This window comes from Periophthalmus magnuspinnatus, chromosome 7, assembly GCF_009829125.3.
Source record: "Periophthalmus magnuspinnatus isolate fPerMag1 chromosome 7, fPerMag1.2.pri, whole genome shotgun sequence".
NCBI lineage: Eukaryota > Metazoa > Chordata > Actinopteri > Gobiiformes > Gobiidae > Periophthalmus > Periophthalmus magnuspinnatus.
Genome location: NC_047132.1, coordinates 29,619,645 through 29,642,598, shown reverse-complemented (window position 1 = coordinate 29,642,598; position 22,954 = coordinate 29,619,645). Strand labels below are relative to the sequence as shown.

Here is a 22,954-nt window from a genome sequence, read left to right as displayed (position 1 = left end):
TAGTACTGGTTGATCATCTTCCCGTGCTGCTGGACGGGTGCGGGCATGCATCACCGGGGCCACAGCACCCCTCCCACATCCACACATCTCTGCGCGCACATCCTGGACGCACGCGCACGCACTGTACTGCACGCTCCACGCACACGCTCCACGCACATACACACAGTGGATCTTGGTCTCAGCCATGGCTCTCCGGTAGATGCTCAAAGCGGCTGTTGTCAGAGCGAATTAAACCTCTCCTCACTCCGCCGCCTTCCTCCTGACCTTGCTGCCTCGGGTTGGCTTCGTGATCTTTAATTTATTTGGGATTCCTGCGCGCTGGCTGCCCGTCTCCTCATGGCTACATCGGATGGACTAGACGGCTGTCTGCAACGAGGCAGATCTCAAAGTGACCCAAACATTCTCACCGAATCGGGGATAGAACTGGTCCACGGCGCAGGTAGGACCGTGTTCTGTGCGTGTACTGTGCTTTAGACCCGTGTGTGCGCTGCGCTGGCTGTTTGGCGGTGCAGCTGTTTCCAAAAAGCATCACCGCGCTGCCCGCTGGGATACCATGACACCGAGGGATAATTAGCGCATATGGTCTCAGCGCTGGACGTGAAATACAAAGCTGTAAACGCTGCAAATTGTGTGTCTGTCCACGGTGCGCGGTGTGGTTCCAGACGCAGTTGGAGCGCGCTGGGGTTGTTTTGGTGGCACAGGAGGCTACAGGAGGCTGGGGTTTTTCAGAATGAGCGTGTTGATACCGGGCCATTTCATGTGGAATTGACCGAGCGTGACACTTGCAGGGTGTAGCTGTTGCTTTGTGCCTTAAACCTTCTTCTGGGGCTTATTTATCATCTCACAATCCGCGTGCATGTGAGGTCCATGATGCCAGCTTAAACGCATTTGTTGTGTTATCGGATCAGAACGCAGCGTAATAGCCTCGTTATTGGAGACACATGGGGTTTGACTCATGGTCCTAGTTTAGACCTGGTTTATGGCTGGATTGGTCCTGATGCTGCGTGTATGTAGACTGCAACTGATGGAGTCACATCTTAGTCATGGTTTAAGATAAGCGATTATGTAGGCTGGTCCTGGAGTTTAGTCATGCAAAGGAGTCTTGGTTAGGTCAGTGTCAGTTCCCTGTTATGTTACTTTATAGACTAATTCACAGTTTCCTTTGCTTTAATTATGAATCATGCTGAGTTGCTACTTGTAATTGAGATTATATATTGACTATCATCCTTTGGACCTGCGAGCATTTACTCCTGGTTTAATCCAACACTAATACCAATGTAATCCATGTTCAGTTGTCATTTTGAATTTTAAATCCTGAGTTAAGCCAGTTTTACTAACTCATATATATTTTCTCCTATACATTCCTCTTTTTTACTTGCATTTACTTTATATTTTATCCACAGCTTAACCCCTATCTATTGATTTCTTCATAACGTTGTAATATTCCACCCCGGCTCTACACATCTTTCTGCTTTTACTCTATATTTTCGCAGTCTTCTTCTATCACTTCTCATCCCAGTTTGTCCATATTGCATGAGTCTTTTTCCCATCGACAGCTCCTCTCCCCCTCTCTCGTCTATCTACCCATCTCCGTCATAATCAATGTCCCTCTCCCTCTGTGATGTTGTCTAAAGGTGCACCCCCTGACCCCTGGATTCAGCTCACCTCTGCATTATTCACCACCGAGCAGCGGTTGGTCTCTGTCACATCTGCAGCTGTGTTGTTGTTGGACCGTTCGCTGTTACTCAATCCTCTGTCTGTGAAATAATAAAGTGATGTTTCATTAATGATACCAGGCTGAGCACCGGGGAGCAGTCCTGTTTGTGGCACTCCAGTGAGCGCACAGACAAATGCACTTGTTACGTCTCGTACTCGAGGCTGGAGAGAAGCTGTTGTGAAATACCAATATCAATTATAGTCATAGTCTTCACTGCAAAATTAAACGTCCTATATTACGCAAAATTGACTCTCGTGAGCTTTAAGCCATGTTATAATGTTACCTCCTCAAAAACAGACCTAGATTTGTGTTTTGTTTCATTCACACATGTTTCAGTCACATTTTATTATTAGTCTGTACATCTCCATACTTCAAAATGCTCTGTTCCACCTTGTGACGTCTGTGGACAATATATAAATGTAATATTGTTTACTTTCTTACAAAAATGTTCTGTTTTCCACGCAGCAGTGGCCATATGTCACACTGTTCGACTTCCTGATTCGATCTCATTGTTCGATTGTGCTTTAAATTTCTTATCTACAGAATGTTAACTCCCAGTGTTCGAGTAATAATAATAAAACATTGGGGCAAGCTCACCTTCTTCAGACTCTGTGAGATTGTTAGACTCTGTTAGACTTTATTAGACTCTGTTAGACTCTGTTAGACTATTAGACTCTTTCAGACTCTATTAGACTCTTTTAGTCTCTATTAGACTCTATTTAGACTCTGTTAGACTCTTTTAGACTCTTTCAGACTCTATTAGACTCTTTCAGACTTTGTTAGACTCTTTCAGACTCTATTAGACTCTTTTAGTTTCTTTTAGACTCTTTTGGACTCCGTTAGACTCTTTCAGACTCTGTTAGACTCTTTTAGACTCTATTAGACTCTTTCAGATTCTATTAGACTCTTTTAAACTCTATTAGACTCTTTTAGTCTCTTTTAGACTCTTTTAGTCTCTATTAGACTCTATTAGATTCTTTTAGACTCTATTAGACTCTTTCAGACTCTATTAGACTCTTTTAGACTCTTTTAGACTCTGTTAGACTCTATTAGACTCTATTAGACTCTATGAGACTCTTTTAGACTCTGTTAGACTATTAGACTCTAGGAAACAACATTATAATAGATCAAAAAATAGCGTAATATGTGCCTTTAAATGTAATACCTCAATATCGAATTATCAGTAATGTTGTTTTGAAGTTATTTATTTATTTATTTATTGTTATTAACCTTTATTTTACCAGGTAGGTCGGTTGAGAACCAATTCTCATTTTCAACGATGACCTGGCCAAGAGGCAGAAATTTCAACATACAACAGAATAACATCCATACAGGCAAAGACAAGACAAAACGACAACATTAAGACAGTTCCTATGATATGCAAAGTTTGAATATCAGATAGGCCTGTATTTTATCATCCAAACGCTGCAAAAGGAGCTGATTAAAAATGGAAATAGAACAGGCTTATGTTGTAGTGTCCAAAATGAGGGTATCTGTGGGTAATTGTGCACTTGACTGATCCAACACAACACAAGTGCAGTACAGATTTAGCACATTTCTGTTGCACTGCCAGAATATCTTTTGATAATCATTATTAAGGGAAAATAGTGTAAAGTGTTTCTGTTTTCTGTATTTCTAAATCCCACACAGAATTATTAGAAATTTCAGGTGATAGAAGCTCAGTTGGTTGAGTATTTGTCCAATGATCCGGTTCAAATCCCGCTCTTGACATAAACATTATTGGTTGAGCGGTTAGATTCAATGGCGCACGGGTTGGCGGTGCGATTCCAGCTTTCACAGATGAACGCTGTCGTTGCGCAAGACGTTTAACCCCCTCGCCCCAACTGTCTGCGTACATTGGTGTATGAATGTATGAGTGGTTTTCTTGGTGTAAAGTGCTTTTAGTGCCTTGAAAGTGAAAAGACGCTATATAAAACAGTGACTATGACCCTTTTACCGTGGCGTTAATGTACCTGCGGCTTCATTTTTGGTGGAAATATATATATTTTTGGGTAAGTGTTCTCGTTTTTTCCTGTTTTATCCTGTCTATCCCCAATCCCATTCCATCTATTCCCATGTAGTCCTCGTTTTCTTTGACTCCTGCATAACCGACACTATTTATGGCGAGATGCGTGGGCTTGGACAGTCATTTGTAACTCCCACACATGTTGAGTTGTACACGCTCCTATGAGTGATTCACAAAAACACCCTCCGTCATTCACCTTTCAACCGCGCACTAATGAGGCGGCCTTGCACCTGTCCCAAACTGCACCTGTCCCGCCTGTGCCCACTGACCATCCCGAGACACCTTTTTAATTGTGGCCCGTTTGACGCTGCCCTCCTGCAGGATTTCATTCACACTTAACCGGACGTGATAAGGCCACACCGGGGTCAAACTCTGACAAACACGTGGATAAACAGCGCTCTGGAGGACACTTACGGGTGCAGTATGTAACATTTTGAGTGGAGGGTATGTCACAGTGGAGATGTTATTGCTCGGGCTGCCATGTTCCATAGTATGCCGTTAAATATATTTATTACCGTGAGAGGAGCAGGTGATGGCGTCTGTGAATAAACAAGCAAACACAGTAAGAATGCATGTTTTTCAAGGTTTTTTTAAGCTCTGAAAATCCCTGTAATTCAATAAATGCAACATAGATACTGTAAAACACTCGAGGCCAAGCAATAACATCACCGTGGAGACGAGAGACGTTGCACAGAGCACCTTTAAGCATTAGCTGCGCTGTAGCCATAAGGGGAATTGAACCGCAAATTATAGATGTAGTAAATTCTATCAGCGAGAACAGCGCATCTGAAATATAGTTCCAATTAGTCTTATGACATCACACATATCTCCCAGTCTTTGGATAGTTTTCTGCTGACAGCTGCAGTCCTGTTTGTCTGAGCTGCTTGTTAAAACCAACACAAACTATTCCACTATTGTGATTTAAATACAGTCCAAGGAAGTATAGATATGCCACTGTCGCATGCTGTTTATCAGGGGTCCCCAAACACCGGTCTGGGGCACCAAAAACAGACCGTGGGGCATCAGGTACGAGTTCCCGCGGAAGAATATCGTTCACCTTATTCCGGAAGTTGCCATAGAAGCCACCATTGTCATTTGGGTTGTGTTATTTTGTACGAGGCTGCTGATCTTGACAGCAAATAAGTTCTATATGGATTACAAAGCTGTTTTAAAGTCTCCGGTGCATCGTTGACTTGTTGGTGCACACAAATATTGAACATTTTAAACCTGGACGACAGAGGGATTACACAGATTAAACATTTTACACAAACCAACCTACTTTGTCATATTTTAGGGGCAAAACTCTTCTCAAATTCTCCATTGAAATGACTGGGATTCCTGCATAACTGGAAGAGCCACCACAAAAAGAGTGAGGTTTAGCAGCATTTAGGGGCAAAAGTGGGCGAGGCGGTCGATAATGTCAATATATCTTTACAAAGAGTTTATTTTTCATAGTCTAAAACCATATCCATACTACAAAACTTGAGTTTATACACAGCAAATTCACATTTTTTCAAACTATGGTTAAGAGTTTTATGCATTATGCGCTGTTATAACTAGCCCCGTCCCCTCCACCAGTCCCTGAAAAAGGTTTTAGGTTTTTTCCTGGTCCCTAAGAGAGAAAGGTTGGGGGCTGCTGTTGTATATCACTGTATTTTCCAGAACAAACAATAGTGTGGACCTGCACAATGCTATCTCATGGCATCCATCCTCTGCCTGATAGCCAGCTGTTAAAGCTTTGGTTTATTCACAGAAAAGGGTTTAATCGCTCCTATATTTTACTTATTTCAGTTGTGTGGATGAATTGCAAATTAGATTTCAGAATATTGTGTATAATTATTCAACTGGTTTGCATTTACAGTCGCGATCCATGGCTTTTTGTTTTGTTTGTTTGATGGTCTTCAGTGGCTACCTGCTTTCCAGATAAACGTTGCCTACATCCATCGATACGAATGTTGGCGGTTCGAATCCCGCTCTCCACGTAAACATTATTGGTTGAACGCTCAGATCCACTGTCCTTGGGCAAGACACTTAACCCACCTCACCCCTAGCGTTTGCACAGACTGGTATATGAATGTGTGTGAGTGGTTCCTTGATGTAAAACGTTTTAAGTGACCAAAAAACGTGACCATTTACCATTTACTTCAATAGTATTAAGATATTTCAAATGTCTACCCAGGTATTAGGTTACACAATGCAAGGATTATTTATTATCATCAAACTTGCAGGGTTATTATCGTTAATCTTTTATCTACAAACTGCTAATTTTACTACAGAGTTTTCATTCTGTTGAAACATCTTTAATGGACACTGCAATCTTTGACTGCCAACCGACGCACAGTTTGTTGTTTACCAGCACTAAAAGACTCTATATTTACCAGTGCGGCTGTCACACTGTCAGAGCTGCTGATTTATGCCATGAATGAAAAGCACTGTACATACATTTGTCAGTGCAAGGACAATGTCAGTGTCTGGTGACCTTAAGTACACAGCCCCCCCCCCCTCGATCTCTCCACCACCTCCACTCGCATGATCCACACACCCCCCCCTGTAGCTCATCACTGCGCTAGCGTCTGGGACATAAGGCGCTGCCAACAGATTACTTTGGCAAAGAGAGTCTTTTTCCCCTCCGCCCTCGGTCCTGCAGCTGCACAGCCTCCTCTCAGCTCAACAGTCAATAGAGACAGCCACAGTCGACACCACCAGGACAAGACTCTGTTCTGTGCGTGGCTCAATGGGACAGTAGATTGTTATTGTTGTCTGATAGCTTTTCTGTCTGCGAATCTAGTGCATGTTTATGTAGACGGGTGTTTGTTGAACTGTGGGGACTGAAATCGGTGTACGCGTTCAGTTCATGGGGACTTGCCTCGTTTGTGGAGACAAAAATTGGCAAAAATCAGGTCCCCATGATGTAAGTCTGTTATTATTATTATTATCAACAGCAAGATTTGACGCTAAAGCAGACCCATTGTGCTTGTGTCTGCTGTACACACTGCCTGGCCAAAAAAAAAGTCGGCACCAAAAAAAAAAGGTCGCACACTCTAATATTTTGTTGGACCGTGTTTAGCTTTGATTCGCTGTTTCATTGTTTCGATTTCGCTTCTGCAACGTCACAAGATTTATTTCCATCCAGTGTTGCATTAATTTTCCACCAAGATGTTGCATTGATGCTGGTCGAGTCTGACGCTGCACAAAGCTTCTCCAGCTCATCCCAAAGATTCTCAATGGGGTTAAGGTCTGGACTCTGTGGTGGACAATCCATGTGTGAAAATGATGTCTCATGCTCCTGATCCACTCTGTCACAATTTGAGCCTGATGAATCCTGGCATTGTCATCTTGGAATATGCTCGTGTCATCAGGGAAGAACAAATCCACTGATGGAATAACCTGGTCATTCAGTATATTCAGGTGTCAGCTGACCTCATTCTGCTGAACCTAGACCGGACCAACTGCAGCAATGACAACATATTTGCTTAGTTAAATCCAGGTGGCGATTTCTTTTTTTTTTTTTTTTGGCCAGGCTGTGTAGTTATAATCTATGACATCCGTAGATCATTATGTTAAAATTGGGACATTTTAAATCACAATATTCATCCAAAACGACTTAATAAAAGAAACAAGTCCGCTCACTTTCACGTTAAAAAACAGCGGTGTCCAATGGGAGCTGATGTCGCTGTAAACATCATCACAACAAAGAGCCGTGTAGCTGTCGGCCTCACTAATAGGTACCTGCACATCACACTACTGAGTCGCTGATTTTTTATTTTCATTTGTACAAAAATGACTACGTGACGCTGCTGAATCCTACACGTATCATCGATTAAGAAAATCAAATTGGAGAATGAAATAAGTACAGAGCAGAGGTGGCGGTAAACACGGGGGTCGATCGGCAATGCGGTGTCTTGAAAATAAGCGATTAAAGATTGTTCAAACGTGCAATTCAAATTATTTTTGTAAAACCCTAAATCACAACAGCAATTGCCTCTTTGGGCTGAACATGAGAATTGATTTAACCAACAGAAAGTTAGAAAATCAACAATGAAACGGAAACAGACAAGCAAATGAATCAACAGAAAACAAGGAAATGGACATGCACGAATCACTCCAAATACAACTTCGAGAGAGAAAATGAGAAGAAACAAATATAATATGGTTAAAAGCTTTGAAAAGTTGATTTTGCAGATTTAAGATATGGGTTAAAATAGGTTAAAGTTGGGCAAGGTTAGGATCAGTCTCCAGGAAATGAATGTGGAGACCTGTACACCCATTTTTCGTGTTTTCTTTCCAGGCTTACTTTCCCTCTGCTATGTTTGTGAATAATGTCAAAACCAATTCTGTAAAACTTCAAATGCAAACAAAAAAATGGTGGTTACGGTTGAATAAAGCCATAGCAGTAATACGCCAGACATAAACAAGAAAATACGTATAACCTTTGATATATTTGAGCTGCATCACTGGTATTACACAGTGCAGTATTTTGAGATCGTAACTTCATAATATTTACTCTGCAGGAAGTCACCGCTTGGCCTGGTAAAGAATAAATATCGCAGAGGTTATCTTGGGAAGGGCATCCGGTGTAAATCCAACCGTGCGAACACCGCAAAACACCATCTTTAAACCAGCTCTTTACGTTGGCTGCTGCTGAATAATGAGCGTGGATGTGAGTTTCAGGTCAGAGCGGAGTCAGACAAGGTAATGGTGCGGAGAGGGCACCTTGGAGCGGTCAGCATTGTCCCGTCCAGTCCGTCACGTGGCCCTGGTCCCAAAGAAAATGGTGATGTAAACAAAAATATGGTTTGAGGGCAGTGATGGGGCAGGTGTCTGTATTGGGAAAGCCGTATCCTGGTTTGTTTCATCGTCCTGAAAGCTGCTCATCAAGTTTAAATGTGAAAAAATGGAGCGATGAAAGATAAATTGAGATGTTTGACATTGTAAATACAGTGGTCCCTCGTTTATCGCGGGGGTTGCGTTCGAAAAATAACCTGCAATAGGCGAAATCTGTGAAGTATCAGCTTTATTTTTTACAGTTATTCTCTATGTTTTTGTCTGTAAAACCCCTCACCACACACTTTATACACTTTTCTCACACAGGCGTTAACATTTTCTCACATTTCTCTCTCGTTTAAACTCTCTCAAAGTTCAAACCTTCGTAGGCGTCTTTGTCGGTGCAGAACATTTCATCGACATTGTGGGTTTTGTCGGGGAGAAAACAAATTGCAAACGTACAGCACTTCAGAGTCACACTGCGATGCAACATTTATGTAAATTTGTCTGAACACATTCTGTACTGTACAGGAGACACGGCACGGAGGAGACTGATGGACAACGGTCTACAGTCTCTTAGCCAATCACGACACAGAACACACACAAAAAAAAATCAGCGAAATAGCAAGACCACGAAAGGTGAACCGCGATATAGCGAAGGACCACTGTACTTCATAATGGAGAATGGTGGGAGATGGTTGACTGGTTGTGGTTTGGATTCTTCTTTTGGCGACTGAGGGTTCTTCCTGGCGTATTCATCGTTTTTGGCTCCCAAGGCAAGATTTCTGATAGCGCCCCCTGGCCCCGCCCACAGTCATACCTCTAGTATTGGGTACGTTGGAGCAAAGGAGTCACATAAAATTACGAAACTACAATGAATTTGTATTGAAAATTACATTCTATTGTTAAAAAAAGAGAAGATAATTGCAGTGTCAAGGTTGAAATTAATGTATTGTTGAATCTATATAATTCAGGCCTTACACACACACACACACACACATACAGACACACACCGTTAGGCAGAGCAGCACTGGCTGATTCTATGACTCACCTGGACCATGTCTTACATATAGCTCTCTCTGTTTCTCTCTTTGAGGCTGCTGTGAGAAGATACAGGGGACTGAGTCAGACAGCTGGTCTTACGTAACCGCCTCCCCAATCAGCCACGGTTTGTTTAAAATGAAAAAAAGAATATACAGCCAAAGTCCACATGAGTGTATCAAGAGGAAGCACTAAAACTGGCACGCTTTTCTTAATATTGTGCAAATTATTATGTGGATTGAAGCGTGGGATCGGGTAGACAGACAATACACCCAGTAATACAAGAAGAGAGATTGAGCATCAAACCCACAACCTTTAGTCGCGCAGTTGGTTAAGTGTTTGTCCGCTGATTTAAACGTTGGCATAAGGTTGGTGTGTGTGAATGGGTGAGTGGTTCCTTGATGTAAAGCGCCTTGAAAGTGGAAAAATGCAATATAAAAATGTGATTATTTACCAGTGCATCAAACCCACAACCTACAGCACATGTGTCAAACTCAAGGCCCACGAGCCAAATGTTGCCCGCCTCGTCATTTTATATGGCCGCGACAAGGTAAATTAAAAGGTATGACGGTCTTAAAATATCAGTTTATCAGGAGATACACAGTTACATGGCGATTTTTTTCATATCTATGCAAACTTGGATAAGTAATAAATACGAAACGGTTAATTAACGAGATAAAAAATAGTTACATTTATTTTACATTACATTTAGTTACATTTATACTGTCTTACATTTACATCTGGCCCTTTGTGAGCAACTATTTTACTGATGTGGCCCTCGTAAAAATGAGTCTGACACCCCTGACCTACACCTCCCATTTTGAATAAGTCATTTCTATTGATCCGCCTTTTTATTTATTTATAGTGAGTAATATTCCCTGGCATGGAGTACCAATCTCAGCAGCTAAACACAGTTGGGACTGGTTAGAACTTGGATTGGAGACCGCTGGGAATACGAGTGCCACAGAGGGACAGCAGTTGCTCTAGTGGATACTGTTGTCGTGTCGTCAGGCTACACACTTCACCCTCAGAGCCTGTTATGATTGTGTTGTGTACGTGAGCAGACTGGGACGCGCACTTCAGTCCACCGCAGGGCAGCTGTGACTACAAAAAGTGCTTTACCGAGTGTAGATTGAGTGAATAATGCAACGTAAACGCTTTGGATGTTCAGAAAGTCACTTTAAACCCAATGCTTTATTGTTATTATTATAGATTTTATCGATTTTACAGCATTTTATCAAGATTTCCTCAGTAAGATGTGTTCATAAGGGTTCATCCATCCATCCATTTTCTTCCGCTTATCCAGGGCCGGGTCGCGGGGGCAGCAGTCTAAGAGATTTTACAGTTTTTTTATCAATATTTCCTCAATAACATGTGTTCATAAGGGTTCACAGTTCTCGTATTCCAAAGTTAGTCGGCATTTTAACACGGACTCTAGCACGAAACATTGTATTAGTTTGTCTGAACAGCATCAACAACAACAACTGCCGTACGATGTTACACAAGTGAGGGCTGATTCCGTGACCTGTGGCTAATGCGCTTGACCCCTACAAGGACCTGGACAGTCAGTGATGAGGTGTTGAAGTGCGCGATAAAAGTGGGATATCAGGAAAGTGGGATTTGTTGTGGCTATTTACCAGCAGCTCTTGAGTTGCCTTTCTTTTAGCAATCATCTTTTAACCTTTGTGCTCCCGGCAGCCCACGCTCTTCATCCTGTGATATATTTTTGTAATATAATCTTTCTACAGCTCGTCAGCCTGTATTGAAGTAGTGAATAGATTTATGAATGTAGTCGGTTTTAATTCATGTCTGAGGCTGTTGAAAGTCATTTTATTCCCAGTCTCAATTACTGCGGCGTCTGTAAATATGTCTGACACTTGCTCTGTCTGTGAGCAGGTGCTGTGTGTCTGAATAGAGCCTCTGTGAAGAAAGCTACAAGACTCCGATGAATGATTCCCCATAATAATAATGACACTTTATAATCATTCACCGTAATTAGCCGTAAAAAACACCTAGAGTGCTGGTGTCTGCTCTATAGTTACAATCTACGACACGCATGGATCATTGTGTTATAATTTGGACATTTTAAATCGCAATATTCATCATAGTTTGTTCATTCATAGTATGTCACAGTGGGCGTGGACCAGAGGAGGTGAAAACGGGGGTTGATTGGCAAAATGGTGTCTTGAAAATAAGTGATTAATGATTGATCAAACAAGCAAAAATCACTTCAGAAACAACTTTGAGAAGGAAATGAGAAGGAAACAACTATAACATGGTTTAAAGCTCCGAGCCATACAAGGAAAACAAAAAGTTGTAGTCATTTTTTGCCTTTTCTTTCAGTTCTGCTGATAAGTTTAAAATGTCTGGGTCCGTGGATACCATCACACGTGTACTGATTTAGTCCTGGATTGATCTTGGTTTAGTCCTGGTCTAGTCCGGGTTTAGTCCCAGTTTAGACCCTGTTAAATTCCAGTTTAATCTCAGTTTAGTACCACTTTAGTCCCAGTTTAATTCCAATTTAGTCCCAGTTTAATTCCAATTTAGCCCAAGTTTAGTCTCAGTTTAGTCCCAGTTTAATTCCACTTTAGTCCCATTTTAGTCTCACTTTAGCCCCAGTTTAGTATCAGTTTAGTCTCAGTTTAGTCCCAATTTAGTCCCAATTTAGTCCCAGTTTAGTCTCACTTTAGTCTCACTTTAGTCTCACTTTGGTCTCAGTTTAGCCCCAGTTTAGTATCAGTTTAGTCTCAGTTTAGTCCCAGTTTAGTCTCAGTTTAGTCCCAGTTTAATTCCTGTTTAGTCGCAGTTTGGTCCCAGTTTAGTCCTGCTTTAGTCTCAGTTTAGTCCCACTTTAGTGTCAGTTTAGTCCCAGTTTAGTCTCAGTTTAGTCCCACTTTAGTCCCTGTTTAATTTCACTTTAGTCACACTTTAGTCCCTGTTTAGTCCGAGTTTAGTCCCAATTTAGTCCCAGTTTAGTCCCAGTTTAGTCCTGCTCTAGGCTCAGTTTAGTCCCAGTTTAGTCCCAGTTTAGTCCTGCTCTAGGCTCAGTTTAGTCCCACTTTAGTCCTGCTCTAGGCTCAGTTTAGTCCCACTTTAGTCCTGCTCTAGGCTCAGTTTAGTCCCACTTTAGTCCTGCTCTAGGCTCAGTTTAGTCCCACTTTAGTCCTGCTCTAGGCTCAGTTTAGTCCCAGTTTAGTCCCAATTTAGTCCTGCTCTAGGCTCAGTTTAGTCCCACTTTAGTCCTGGCTCTGATGATTATCCTGGAGTGTAAACCCGTTGTAAAGGTTTCCGAGTGTCCGGCAGGGAGCGCCTGTCACTTTTCTCCTGCTGAGGTCCCTCCTGCTGTAGTCTGGACCTCGTGCTGTGTAACAGGTTTTGGGAGAGAGCCTCTATTACTCTTCTGATGTTCTTTTACAGTTCACACCGGGCTTCACATCTCGTCTCCCTCTGATCTTTTGCATCGGACCAGCTTTTTGGTTTGGGGAAAAAAGTCTGAACAGTGAGAGGCAGAAATGAGAGTTCTTTTTTGGATATAAGAGTCACTGTAAGTCTCCATCGTGGGTACTTTGTGTGACCTGCAGACACGAGCTCCGGTCTATTTGTTCACAGAATATCATCGTAATGGAAAAGTAAATGAGGACTTTTTTAACACAGCTTTGTACTGTTGGTTTGTTCCAAAAGTACATGTTACTCATATGTGTAGCCTGTAAACAGAAACCTCAACTGTGACAAACATTATAACTGCAAACAGATATGTGATTTATGTTTTAATATCAATATCGGCTCATGGTTTAAGTCCTGTATTGTATGTTTTTTTAGCATATTTAAAAATTAATGTAAAAAGTTGTATTCATGTTCCACACGATAAGATCTGAGCTGTAAAGGGTTGAATACATCACTTTTATGGCTAATTAGTGCTTCATTCTGTTATTTATATGTTGCAGCTGATGATAATGATACTGGGAAGTAGGAGTGTGTAAAAATATCGAAATATTGATATATTGTACCGTTTCATTTAATGATACAGTATCGATATCGTGGGCTGCTGTATCAATATATCACCGAGAGTTTTTATTTTTAATTTTTTTGTATATTTTACCATATTATTCTGTCACAGCGCTGCATTTGTGTGACTTGTTTAGAGGAAAGAAACTAGTTTATGCAGAACATTTGACATTTGATTCACTGTTTTGATGATTAAAACAGGTTTATCTCATATTAAATTTGGTTTAATAAAGACTTTTAGTATCACAGTAGTTTTTTAGTCGATATGTTGTGATTTTCAGAGCCGTTAAACTGCACATGTCCCTGTGTAAATGTAAATGTGGAGCTCGTATAAACTGTGGATGAATAACACTGACACATGGAACAGTCTGATGTGTTTTTTCTAGTTGGTAAAATGCACAAAACAAAATCCACTTTGTTGTGTTCATTCATCTTCAATAAATGGAAACTAAATAAAAAAATACAATAAAATGAATACTTATTTTTTGTGAAAATGTGGTTGATCATGAAATGTCTCAAAAGCCTTTATTTTTCACTGAATCGTATTGAATTAATTTGAAGTATATAGTATCGTATTGCATCAAGGTACGTATCATATCATGGCCTATGCATCGAGGTACGTGTCATATCACAGCTTCTTTTTTTGTCATTAAAGTTTTATTGTTGTTTTTTTTAATTAATTTTCATTATAAGAACAAAAACACAGAAAACACAAACAAAACATATGACAACTGATCACATTAATCAAACAGTCTATTCCTTCTGTTCAGGTATCGGCAGCTCCTTAATGATACTGGGAAGTGTTTTCAATATTATCGTTTATCGCAATACTTCTCTGTAACGATATATGGTGCTTCAAAATGTGTTATCATGACAGGAATGACATAACAGAACATAACTTTGAGATTCACAACCATTTAAATTTGGATAATAATTTTATTGCAGTGAATCCTGTAGCTTTTTACAGACGGTGGCATGTAAAAAGAAGATGGAAATTAGGACTGAAGATGGAAATGAGCTACGTTGGCATTTTTTTAGGTTCATAAATATGTGTTGTCCCTTTACAAATAAGTAAGAAATAAGAAAAATCAGGCTCAAAAACAGCACACGAGACGAGAGCAGTGGTAGAAATGGGACAGTAAACAGTAAAGTACAACACTATAACAGCTGTTTAAATATAGGACTTATTCATAATGATAAAATGATAATTATTCATAACCAGAACTGTCAGCAACTTTAATAATAATCGTGATGTAATTGTTAATCTCAATTATTTTGGCCATCGTGACACCAAATTTCAACATCGTCCCATGCCTGAGCAGTGGTGAGTTCACATTCACTTTCTGTTCCGTCTGTATCCAAAAGCAAACACGGGCCAACTGGGAGCAGAATGTAACACGAGTCCATGTGGCACCAACTGTGCAGGAACAGCTGATGTAGTGAGCGAGGATAAGCCCCTGTGTGGACGCTTCATTCTCTCTGAGCCCGGCCCAGAAAACAGAGCAGCAAAACTCAGGCCAAACTACAGGCCTGCGTCCCACTGGAGGAAAAAGAGAGAGGGAAAGAGGGAGTGGAGAAAGAGAGGACAAAGAAACAGGGAATTAACAGAAGCGGAAGATCTCACACAAAAGAGAAACACAGGAGAGACGTCTATTTGTGATGTAATACTACCAGATTTGGACAAGCGCTGGTTTACTCTATTTATTACACCGCATTAAATCAAAAAATGGAAAACTCACAAATGTTGACCCTGATCGTTTTTATTCGTGACAAAGCCCTTGAGCTTGGCGCGTAGTACCACGGAAATCTGCAAAAATGACGATTTCGCCTTCCATTCATCTCCATTAAATATTACAGAATGCTGAGGCGTCATCTGAAACGCAGGAGCGAAGCCAGACGTTTGTGTCGACTGCCAGTGTCCAGGGGCCGCAACTATAATTTAAATAAAACACATTTTCTCACTGTATTCTCGGCATTTGACTGTTTCTAGTTTATCGACTTGGGAATTCTGACCAGGAACCTGTAGCGTAAGATCTGGGAGGTTTTCAGGTGCTGCACTGGTATTTAACCTGTGGGGATGAAGGGTGGGTCAAATGCAGAGGGAGAAAATATTGTATTAATTAGGGTTGTGCAATTACAATGGTCCCTCGCTATAACACGGTTCAACTTTTCGCTGTTTCGCAGATTTTTTTGTGCAATTTTACATGCTTTTTTACAGCTTTTCTCCTCTGTGCCGTGTCTCCTGTACAGTACAGAATGTGTTCAGCCAAATTCACATAAACGTTGGATCGCAGTGTGACTCTGAAGTGCTGTACGTTTGCAATTTGTTTTCTCCCCGACAAAACCCACAATGTCGATGAAACGTTCTGCACCGACAAAGACGCCTACGAAGGTTTGAACTTTGAGAGAGTTTAAACAAAAGAAATGTGAGAAAATGTTAACGCCTGTGTGAGAAAAGTGTATAAAGTGTGTGGTGAGGGGTTTACTGCCTTAAAATATGATTAATAATTGTAAAAATAAAGCTGATACTTCGCGGATTTCGTCTATTACAGGTTATTTTTAGAACGTAATAAACAAGGAACCACTGTAATCAAATTTTAATTAAGATTCAGTAATGTGTAATCGTCAGCTTGGGTCTTTTTAATCGAGCGACACGCACAGTTGTTTATCGTTTATCTATAAAAGCGTGTAGTTTGGAGCAGAGGTCAGAGTTTGGAGGAATAAATGTGACTATTTTTGTGTGGAATGGCACTAATTAAAACTGTGCATCGTTTATGTTCGGGGAATTAATGTAGAAAGACATTTATTCGAGTTTTCGCGCACTGATCCAAAGGTTAGAGGTTCGAATCTCACTCTCGACATAAACATCATTGGTTAACTCATAGTTTGGTCATATGATTCCAGCTCCCACATATAAATATTGTTGTCGTTTTTTGTGTTTTGAGTGGCTTGAGAGTGGATAAACGCCAGGCTATATCAAACCATTCTTTGGCCAAACATAAAACTTTAAACTATAAACATTTTCCCGTATATCTCCGTCCTTTAACTGAGCAAATTCCCTTCAGTTCAAGCAGCGACACGCCACATTGATCTCCCGGCTGCTCTGTTCGCCGTGAAACCCTTGGCAAATAAAAGCACAGGTGGGCTCGGGCGGCAGTATCCCCGGCAACAGCTGAAGACCCCAGCCTCACACACCTGTCACACAAACACACGAAGGACACGCGTAATAGAGCGATTTAGCCTTTACCAGCTCAGGTTAAACTCCGAGCGGTACGTCATCTGAACTTTTAAACACTCCTTTGGGCATTGCGTCGGACTATGATGGAGAGCGGGCCAATTTTGCAGGAGAAATCTGTAAGGAAAATGTCTTTAGGGGTTGAATTAGAGCGGCGAAGGACTAAGGAAGTGTAGCAACAGGGATAATGATGAGGCGGCCATATTGAGCCCCAGCCAAGGAGTTGTCCTAATTGCTAACCGGCCCCGGTGCGATGATGGATGGTCTAGACGAAGCCATTAACAAAGAGGCAGGGAGTGTGGATTTGGAAACTAGAGATACAAAACCTGGCCCCGTTTTCCAGTGACGCAAACCTTAAATTGGGAGAAGTTTGGTGAAGACGCCATTTTTCAGAGTCTAGTTTAAATTTGGTGGGTTGTTTGTTATCAGTTTTGTCTCACAACCGCACATCTTGTTGTGATTGCATAGGTGGTAATCGTATATAGAGGTAAACAGAGGTATGCGTCTTAGTCCAGTTTGGTTAATCTGGTTTTATTTATTTTAATAGTTTGTTTTTTTTTCAGACCAAGGTTTAGTTTGTTTTCATAGCTGACAGTTTGGACTGCTCATGAGCGCTCTAAACAGCTTTTGTCGCTGTTTTCCTACCATAGACTGCATAAAAAACACAAATGTTAAAGTTAAATGAAGCTAATTGAGGCTAGCAGTTATAGCGGCTAATCTGGAGCCGAGTTCCATATTAGGAATTTTGACGTTGAGTATCATAGCAACCAAAGAGCCAATATGGAGCGAGGGTTTTGAAAGTAACGCCTCTTACCGTCTGCGCCACTGGAGAAGGCCCTTAGCAACGCTGTCAATCAAACCTGTTGCTAACGCTACTGGGAGTGACCTCGGGGAAAGAAAGCACCTGATTTGTTTGTTATTAAGGTTCATATTTTGAGTTATGGACACAATAGTGAAATAAAAAACATCAGGATCATGTAGAGCGGGTTAATACGAACATTTTAAGACCAAAAAAAGGAGTTTTTCAATGTAAAGTGAATTGGAGCCAAAGTCAGTGGAGTCGGAAGTGCGCCCTTACTCACGACTTCCTATTTGGAATGTGGCGGCTAGTGCGTTAGCTATGTCCATTTGTATACAGTCTATGCTTCCTAACGGCGAAGACAGGACAACAGCGCCATCTGCAGTCCGACTTCTTCAGCTCCGGAGCTCTTCGTTGTGATGACGTTTACAGCGGCGTCAGCTCCCGTTGGACACCGCAGTTTTCTAATACAGAAGTCAGCGAATTTGTTTCATTTTTTTAAACGAATACTGAGGTTTAAATCCACTGGTGTCATAGATTATAACTATAGACCAGACACAAGCACAATAAGTCTTCTTTAAAGCAGCACTTAAGCAAAGACGTACGTTATACCTCCATGCCTTGTTAATGTGCAAACCGCAGCCGAGATGAGTAAGAACGCCTTCCTTATAAAGCCACCACAGCTTCGATAGGCACTTTACACTACGGTTTTATTGAGCAGCCCCACACAGGCCTCTCAGGAGACGCTAAATGAAATACATAGTCGTATCAGATCACTAGAGGAATAGCAGCGTGAAAAGGAAATGAACGAGGAGTTTCATTTTGGAGCTGAAAAAGTGGGATGTCAGAGCACAAGGCTAAAGATAAATGGACCTTTTCACTTTCATTCACTGTAACACAGGCCGCATTCCTCTGCAGCCAAGGACAGACACAGGAACGGTAGTGCTGTAGTGTAGTGAAAGGAGAATGTCAAAATATGATTCATTATATATGGAATTTCACGTAAGCTGAAGAGGTAAAAGTGAATTATATTTTAACCATGTGGTGTAGTTCGGTGCTTATTTGCTGTTTAAAGTTGACATTTTGTGCTTTTGTGCATTTTGTGTGACACCCGTGGATCATTATCTAAATTTCACATTTTTAAATTCCAATATTTATCTAAAACGTCCACAATAGAAAACTTCAGTGCACAATGGAAACTGACGTCGCTGTAAACGTCATCACAACAAAGACGTTGCCGAATCCTACGCATATCATCCATTAAGAAAATAAAACTGGAGAACGAGGTGAAAAAGGGGATTGATCTGTAATACGGCGTTTTGGAAATGAGCGGTGAAAGCGTCAGGGGCAGATGGAGTGATGGACACAGAGGGGAAAGATACAAATTCAGGAAAGAGTGAAAATGACTGAAAAACAGCTTTATTACTCACCTCTTGTAAAGTTAAACTGCAGCATTTCATCCATATCATCCATTAGACTGTGTCCTTCAAAGTAATGACACTCAGTCCACAAAACAGCGATATTATCCAGTTTGAAGTGTTGTTTAAAAAGTAAAAAGGCAAGAGTAAATCCTCACGTGTGTCTGTTTACATCCACACAGCGAGGATCAGGGTGAAGCTGCTGCAGATTAGCGATAGCGACTGTACTTCCTGTGTCGTTTATCTCCAGATTTCTGTGCATTTAAAGTATTTATCTGAACTACAGCGCCACATTTCAATAATAATGACACAGTTTTGACTCGTATCTAAACTAGAAGAGTCTCAAAGTGAGTCGTTTTACTGTAGACAGGAAACAGCTGACACGAGGTGCGCTCACAACTTTTAGCTTGTGGTGTGCGGTCTCTTCGCTGTCATATCCCGCTGCTGTTTTTGCGCTCAGACGTGTAAAATCTCATCCAATTCTCTTTGTGTCTATGGTCTGCACTTCTTGTCTTGTTAAAAAAAATCCTTTACGACTGAAAAATCCTGTAGTGCGTCAGTTTTAAGACGTTTTATGTCAAGACATTCATCCCAAGACTAGATATTGCATTAATATTATGGACTTTCTAAATAATGGTTGCAGCGTAGAATGGCAGCAGGCACATGACCTTTTCCTCAGTGAGTGAATGTTTGCATTTTACCCTCTGCTTGGCTTTGAGCAGCGTGTGACTCCACAGGATTACTGAGCCAGAACATAAATCTGTCAAGATGCTCAAATGAATTATTGCAATTAGAACAGTCATCAATTCTAGGTAAAGTTTTTTTTTTTCTTTTTAATGTCAGAGTTTGATGAGTTTAGCATGAAATCAGGGTAAATTTGTTCAATGTTATAAGTGTTGTTACAGTATTTCCACAGTTTTATAGTTGGATTATGGCGGTATAAGTGTATTTGTATCCTCTTATGAGTTTCACTAATTGTCTTGCTGATAAAAAAGCACTGATAGTCACGTTTTTATATAGCGCTTTTCCACCTTCAAGTCGATTTACATGAAGGAACCGCTCACCCTTTCACACGCACACACCGGAGTCGAGGTGGGATAAAAACGACAGCATTCATCTGTGGGAGCTGGAATCGCACCTCCAACCTTCACATCAGTGGACCTGACTCTACCAACTGAGCTATTAACGCTCATTAAATGTTACTTTTACTATATGCGTGTGTGACAGGTGGACTTCTGCGTTGTTGTTGTTGTTATTTTGTGAGGTGCTGAGGAGCCACGAGACACACTAGTAACTTTAACCTTTAATCTGTTTCCCCAAAATATAAAACTGTATGAACATGTGCCTCAGTTTGGTCCAGCCCACACTCCACGAGAGAAGACAACGACATGACAAAGTTAGCATCTCCCCGCAAATTAAAACAACAGAACAACAGAATGAGCTAAATATAAACTTAAATACACATAAAATATAACCACAGATGTAAACAAAAGCAAAGATAATTACAAGAGGACACTTTAACCCTGAATTGATACGAGGGGCAAGGCGAAGGACACACGAAGAAGAAAGAAAAACATAAAAGCAGTTGGAGGACCAAGGCTGCACGTAAAATGAAACAACAGGCATGATAAAGCACCATTTTGTGTACTTTATGTATCCCCATACTATGTTTTGTTCCTCTATTCCTCCCTTCCACTTGTTTTTAGGTGGAAAAAGTGCATCTGGACACTTCGAAACATAACAGTTTTTCATGTGTCTACAGCTCATATACCAAGAAAAACACTGGGCTGTGATTAAATGCAGCTTTAGTGGCAGACGCTCCGCTGCTTTTGTCATTGAGCTGAAAGAGAGAGCGTTTCAGCACCACGGACAGAGGCAGGCTGCTCCCACTGCAGCGCGTGTCCCGAGTTTTTATCAGCCCTGTCCCAGATGATCACTGATGCCTATAGACTACGCTCTCCTGTCTGTGTACCCGAAAAGAAAGGGAGGAGGGAGAGAAAGACACGGAAAGAGAGAAAGAGAAGGAGCTAGAGAGAAAGAGGGAACGTGAGCTGAGTTTAGACCGTCGTTTTACCCGTTTACTGATGATGTGCTGCTGTAATAATAATAATAATACTGGTTGGAAGTAGAAAGAGCGATAGAGGTGAGGAGGAAGAGAATGAGAGAGGGATGGAAAGAAAGAGATGGAGCTAGGGGGAGAGGGAGAAAGATGACAGCATGGAGAGAAAGAGAGAACCGGGTAGAAGGAGAGAGACAAAATGAGTGACAAAGGACAGAGAAAGATTAAGAGAGAGAGAAGGAGAGATTGAGGGGGGAGAGGAAGAGCGATACAAATAAAGGGGTGGAAAGAGAGAGAGAGATAAAAGAGAGAGAGGAAGAGAGGGGATGGAAAGAAAGAGATGGAGCTAGGGAGAGAGAAGAAAGACAATGACATGGAGAGAAAGAGGCTAGAAGGAGAGAGAGACAGAGATGTAGAGAAACAAAATGAGTGGGAAAAGATAGAAAAGATGGAGAGAGAGAGAGAAGGGACGAGAGAAGGGGAGAAAGGGGAAGAGCAATACAAATAAAGAGAGGTAGAAGAGAGATACAGAGATAAAGGAGAGAGAAAGAGAGATAGAGAGAAAGCGAAAGAGCTAGGGGAGAGAGAAAGAGAGATAGAGAGGATGGCATAGAGAGAAGGCGAGAGAGGGAGAGAGACGGAGAGAGAGAAAGTGAGTGACAAAAGAGGAAGAAGGGGCAGAGAAAGAGAAACAGAGAGAGATAGAAAGAAATACAGGTAGAAAACGAGGGTGAGATAGAGAGAGGAAGAGCTGGGGAAAGATGGATATAGGGAGGGATAGAAGGATAGAGAGAAAAGGAAAAAGAAAGAGTGAAATAAATAGAGGGAAAGACTGAGAGAGAATGGAAAGAAAAAGAGGGGAAGGGTAGGAGGATAGAAAGAAAGAAGAAAGAAAGGGAACAAAGACTGGTAAATAGAGAGAAGGAGGGATGGAAAGAGAGAGAAAGACAGGGATAGAAGGGAGGGAAAATCAGACAGTAGAGAGAGAAAGAAAAAGAGAGATGAGGGAGGGATAGAAAGACAAAAGGAAACACATAACGATTGGTAGAATAAGAGATTAGTGGAGAGAAGGAGGGAGAAAAGTAGAACAAAGAGGCAGAAAGAGCGATAGAGGGATTGAAAAAGAGATACAAAGAGAGAGATAGAAGAAGCAAGAGACATGCTTCTCTATTTCCTTCCTCGTTTTTATCTTGTCTTGTGATAACACTTTAATGAGGACAGGACAGTGCAGATCTGGGCACAAAATCCCCTCTGTCTGATCATTCCATACGCCCAGTGTACGCCCTGGCCTCACCCCAGATTCACTTTAGCTGCGCCCTCACCTCGGCCTCGATCCGGCCTCGCTCCTCACTCCAGCCTCGCTCTGGCCTTGTCCCAGCTTCGCTCCAGTATTGCCCCGGCCTCGCCCCTAGCCTTGTCTCAGCCTCGCTCCAGCCTCGCTCCAGCCTCGCTCCAGCCTCGCTCCAGCCTCGATCCAACCTCACTCCTGCCTCGTCCTATCCTCGCCCCGGCCTCGATCAAACCTCACTCCTGCCTCACCCCAGCCTCAATCCAGCCTCTTTCCAGCCTCACCCCAGCCTCACTCCAGCCTCACCCCAGCCTCAATCTAGTCTTGCTCCTGCCTCACTCCTGCCTTGCCCTATTCTCACCCCAGCCTCGATCCAACCTCACTCCAGCCTCGCCCCAACCTCTCCAGTCCCATTCAAAACGCTGCTGAAAGTGCAACCAGCCCTGATATGTGTGTGTGTGTGTGAGTGTGTGTGTGAGTGCGTGTGAGTGTGTGGTCACTTTCGCAGACTTCCCCCTCACTCTCTTCATCACAGTTTCATCGTTTTCTCGCTCCCAGATAACACTACCCGCTCTCTTTCTTTCTCCTCTTCCTCTGGGCTC

General features: G+C 41.8%; 1 protein-coding gene across 1 annotated transcript in view; it reads left to right on the top strand.

The window, feature by feature from the left end:
* Nucleotides 1–188: 188 nt before the first annotated feature.
* phactr3a (phosphatase and actin regulator 3a) overlaps nucleotides 189–22,954 on the top strand; it is an 80,812-nt gene continuing 58,046 nt past the window's right edge. Inside the window, exon 1 of the mRNA XM_033970091.2 lies at nucleotides 189–439. Coding sequence (XP_033825982.1) covers nucleotides 337–439 — 103 coding nt within the window. The 5' untranslated portion in view covers nucleotides 189–336. The remainder of the gene's footprint in view (nucleotides 440–22,954) is intronic.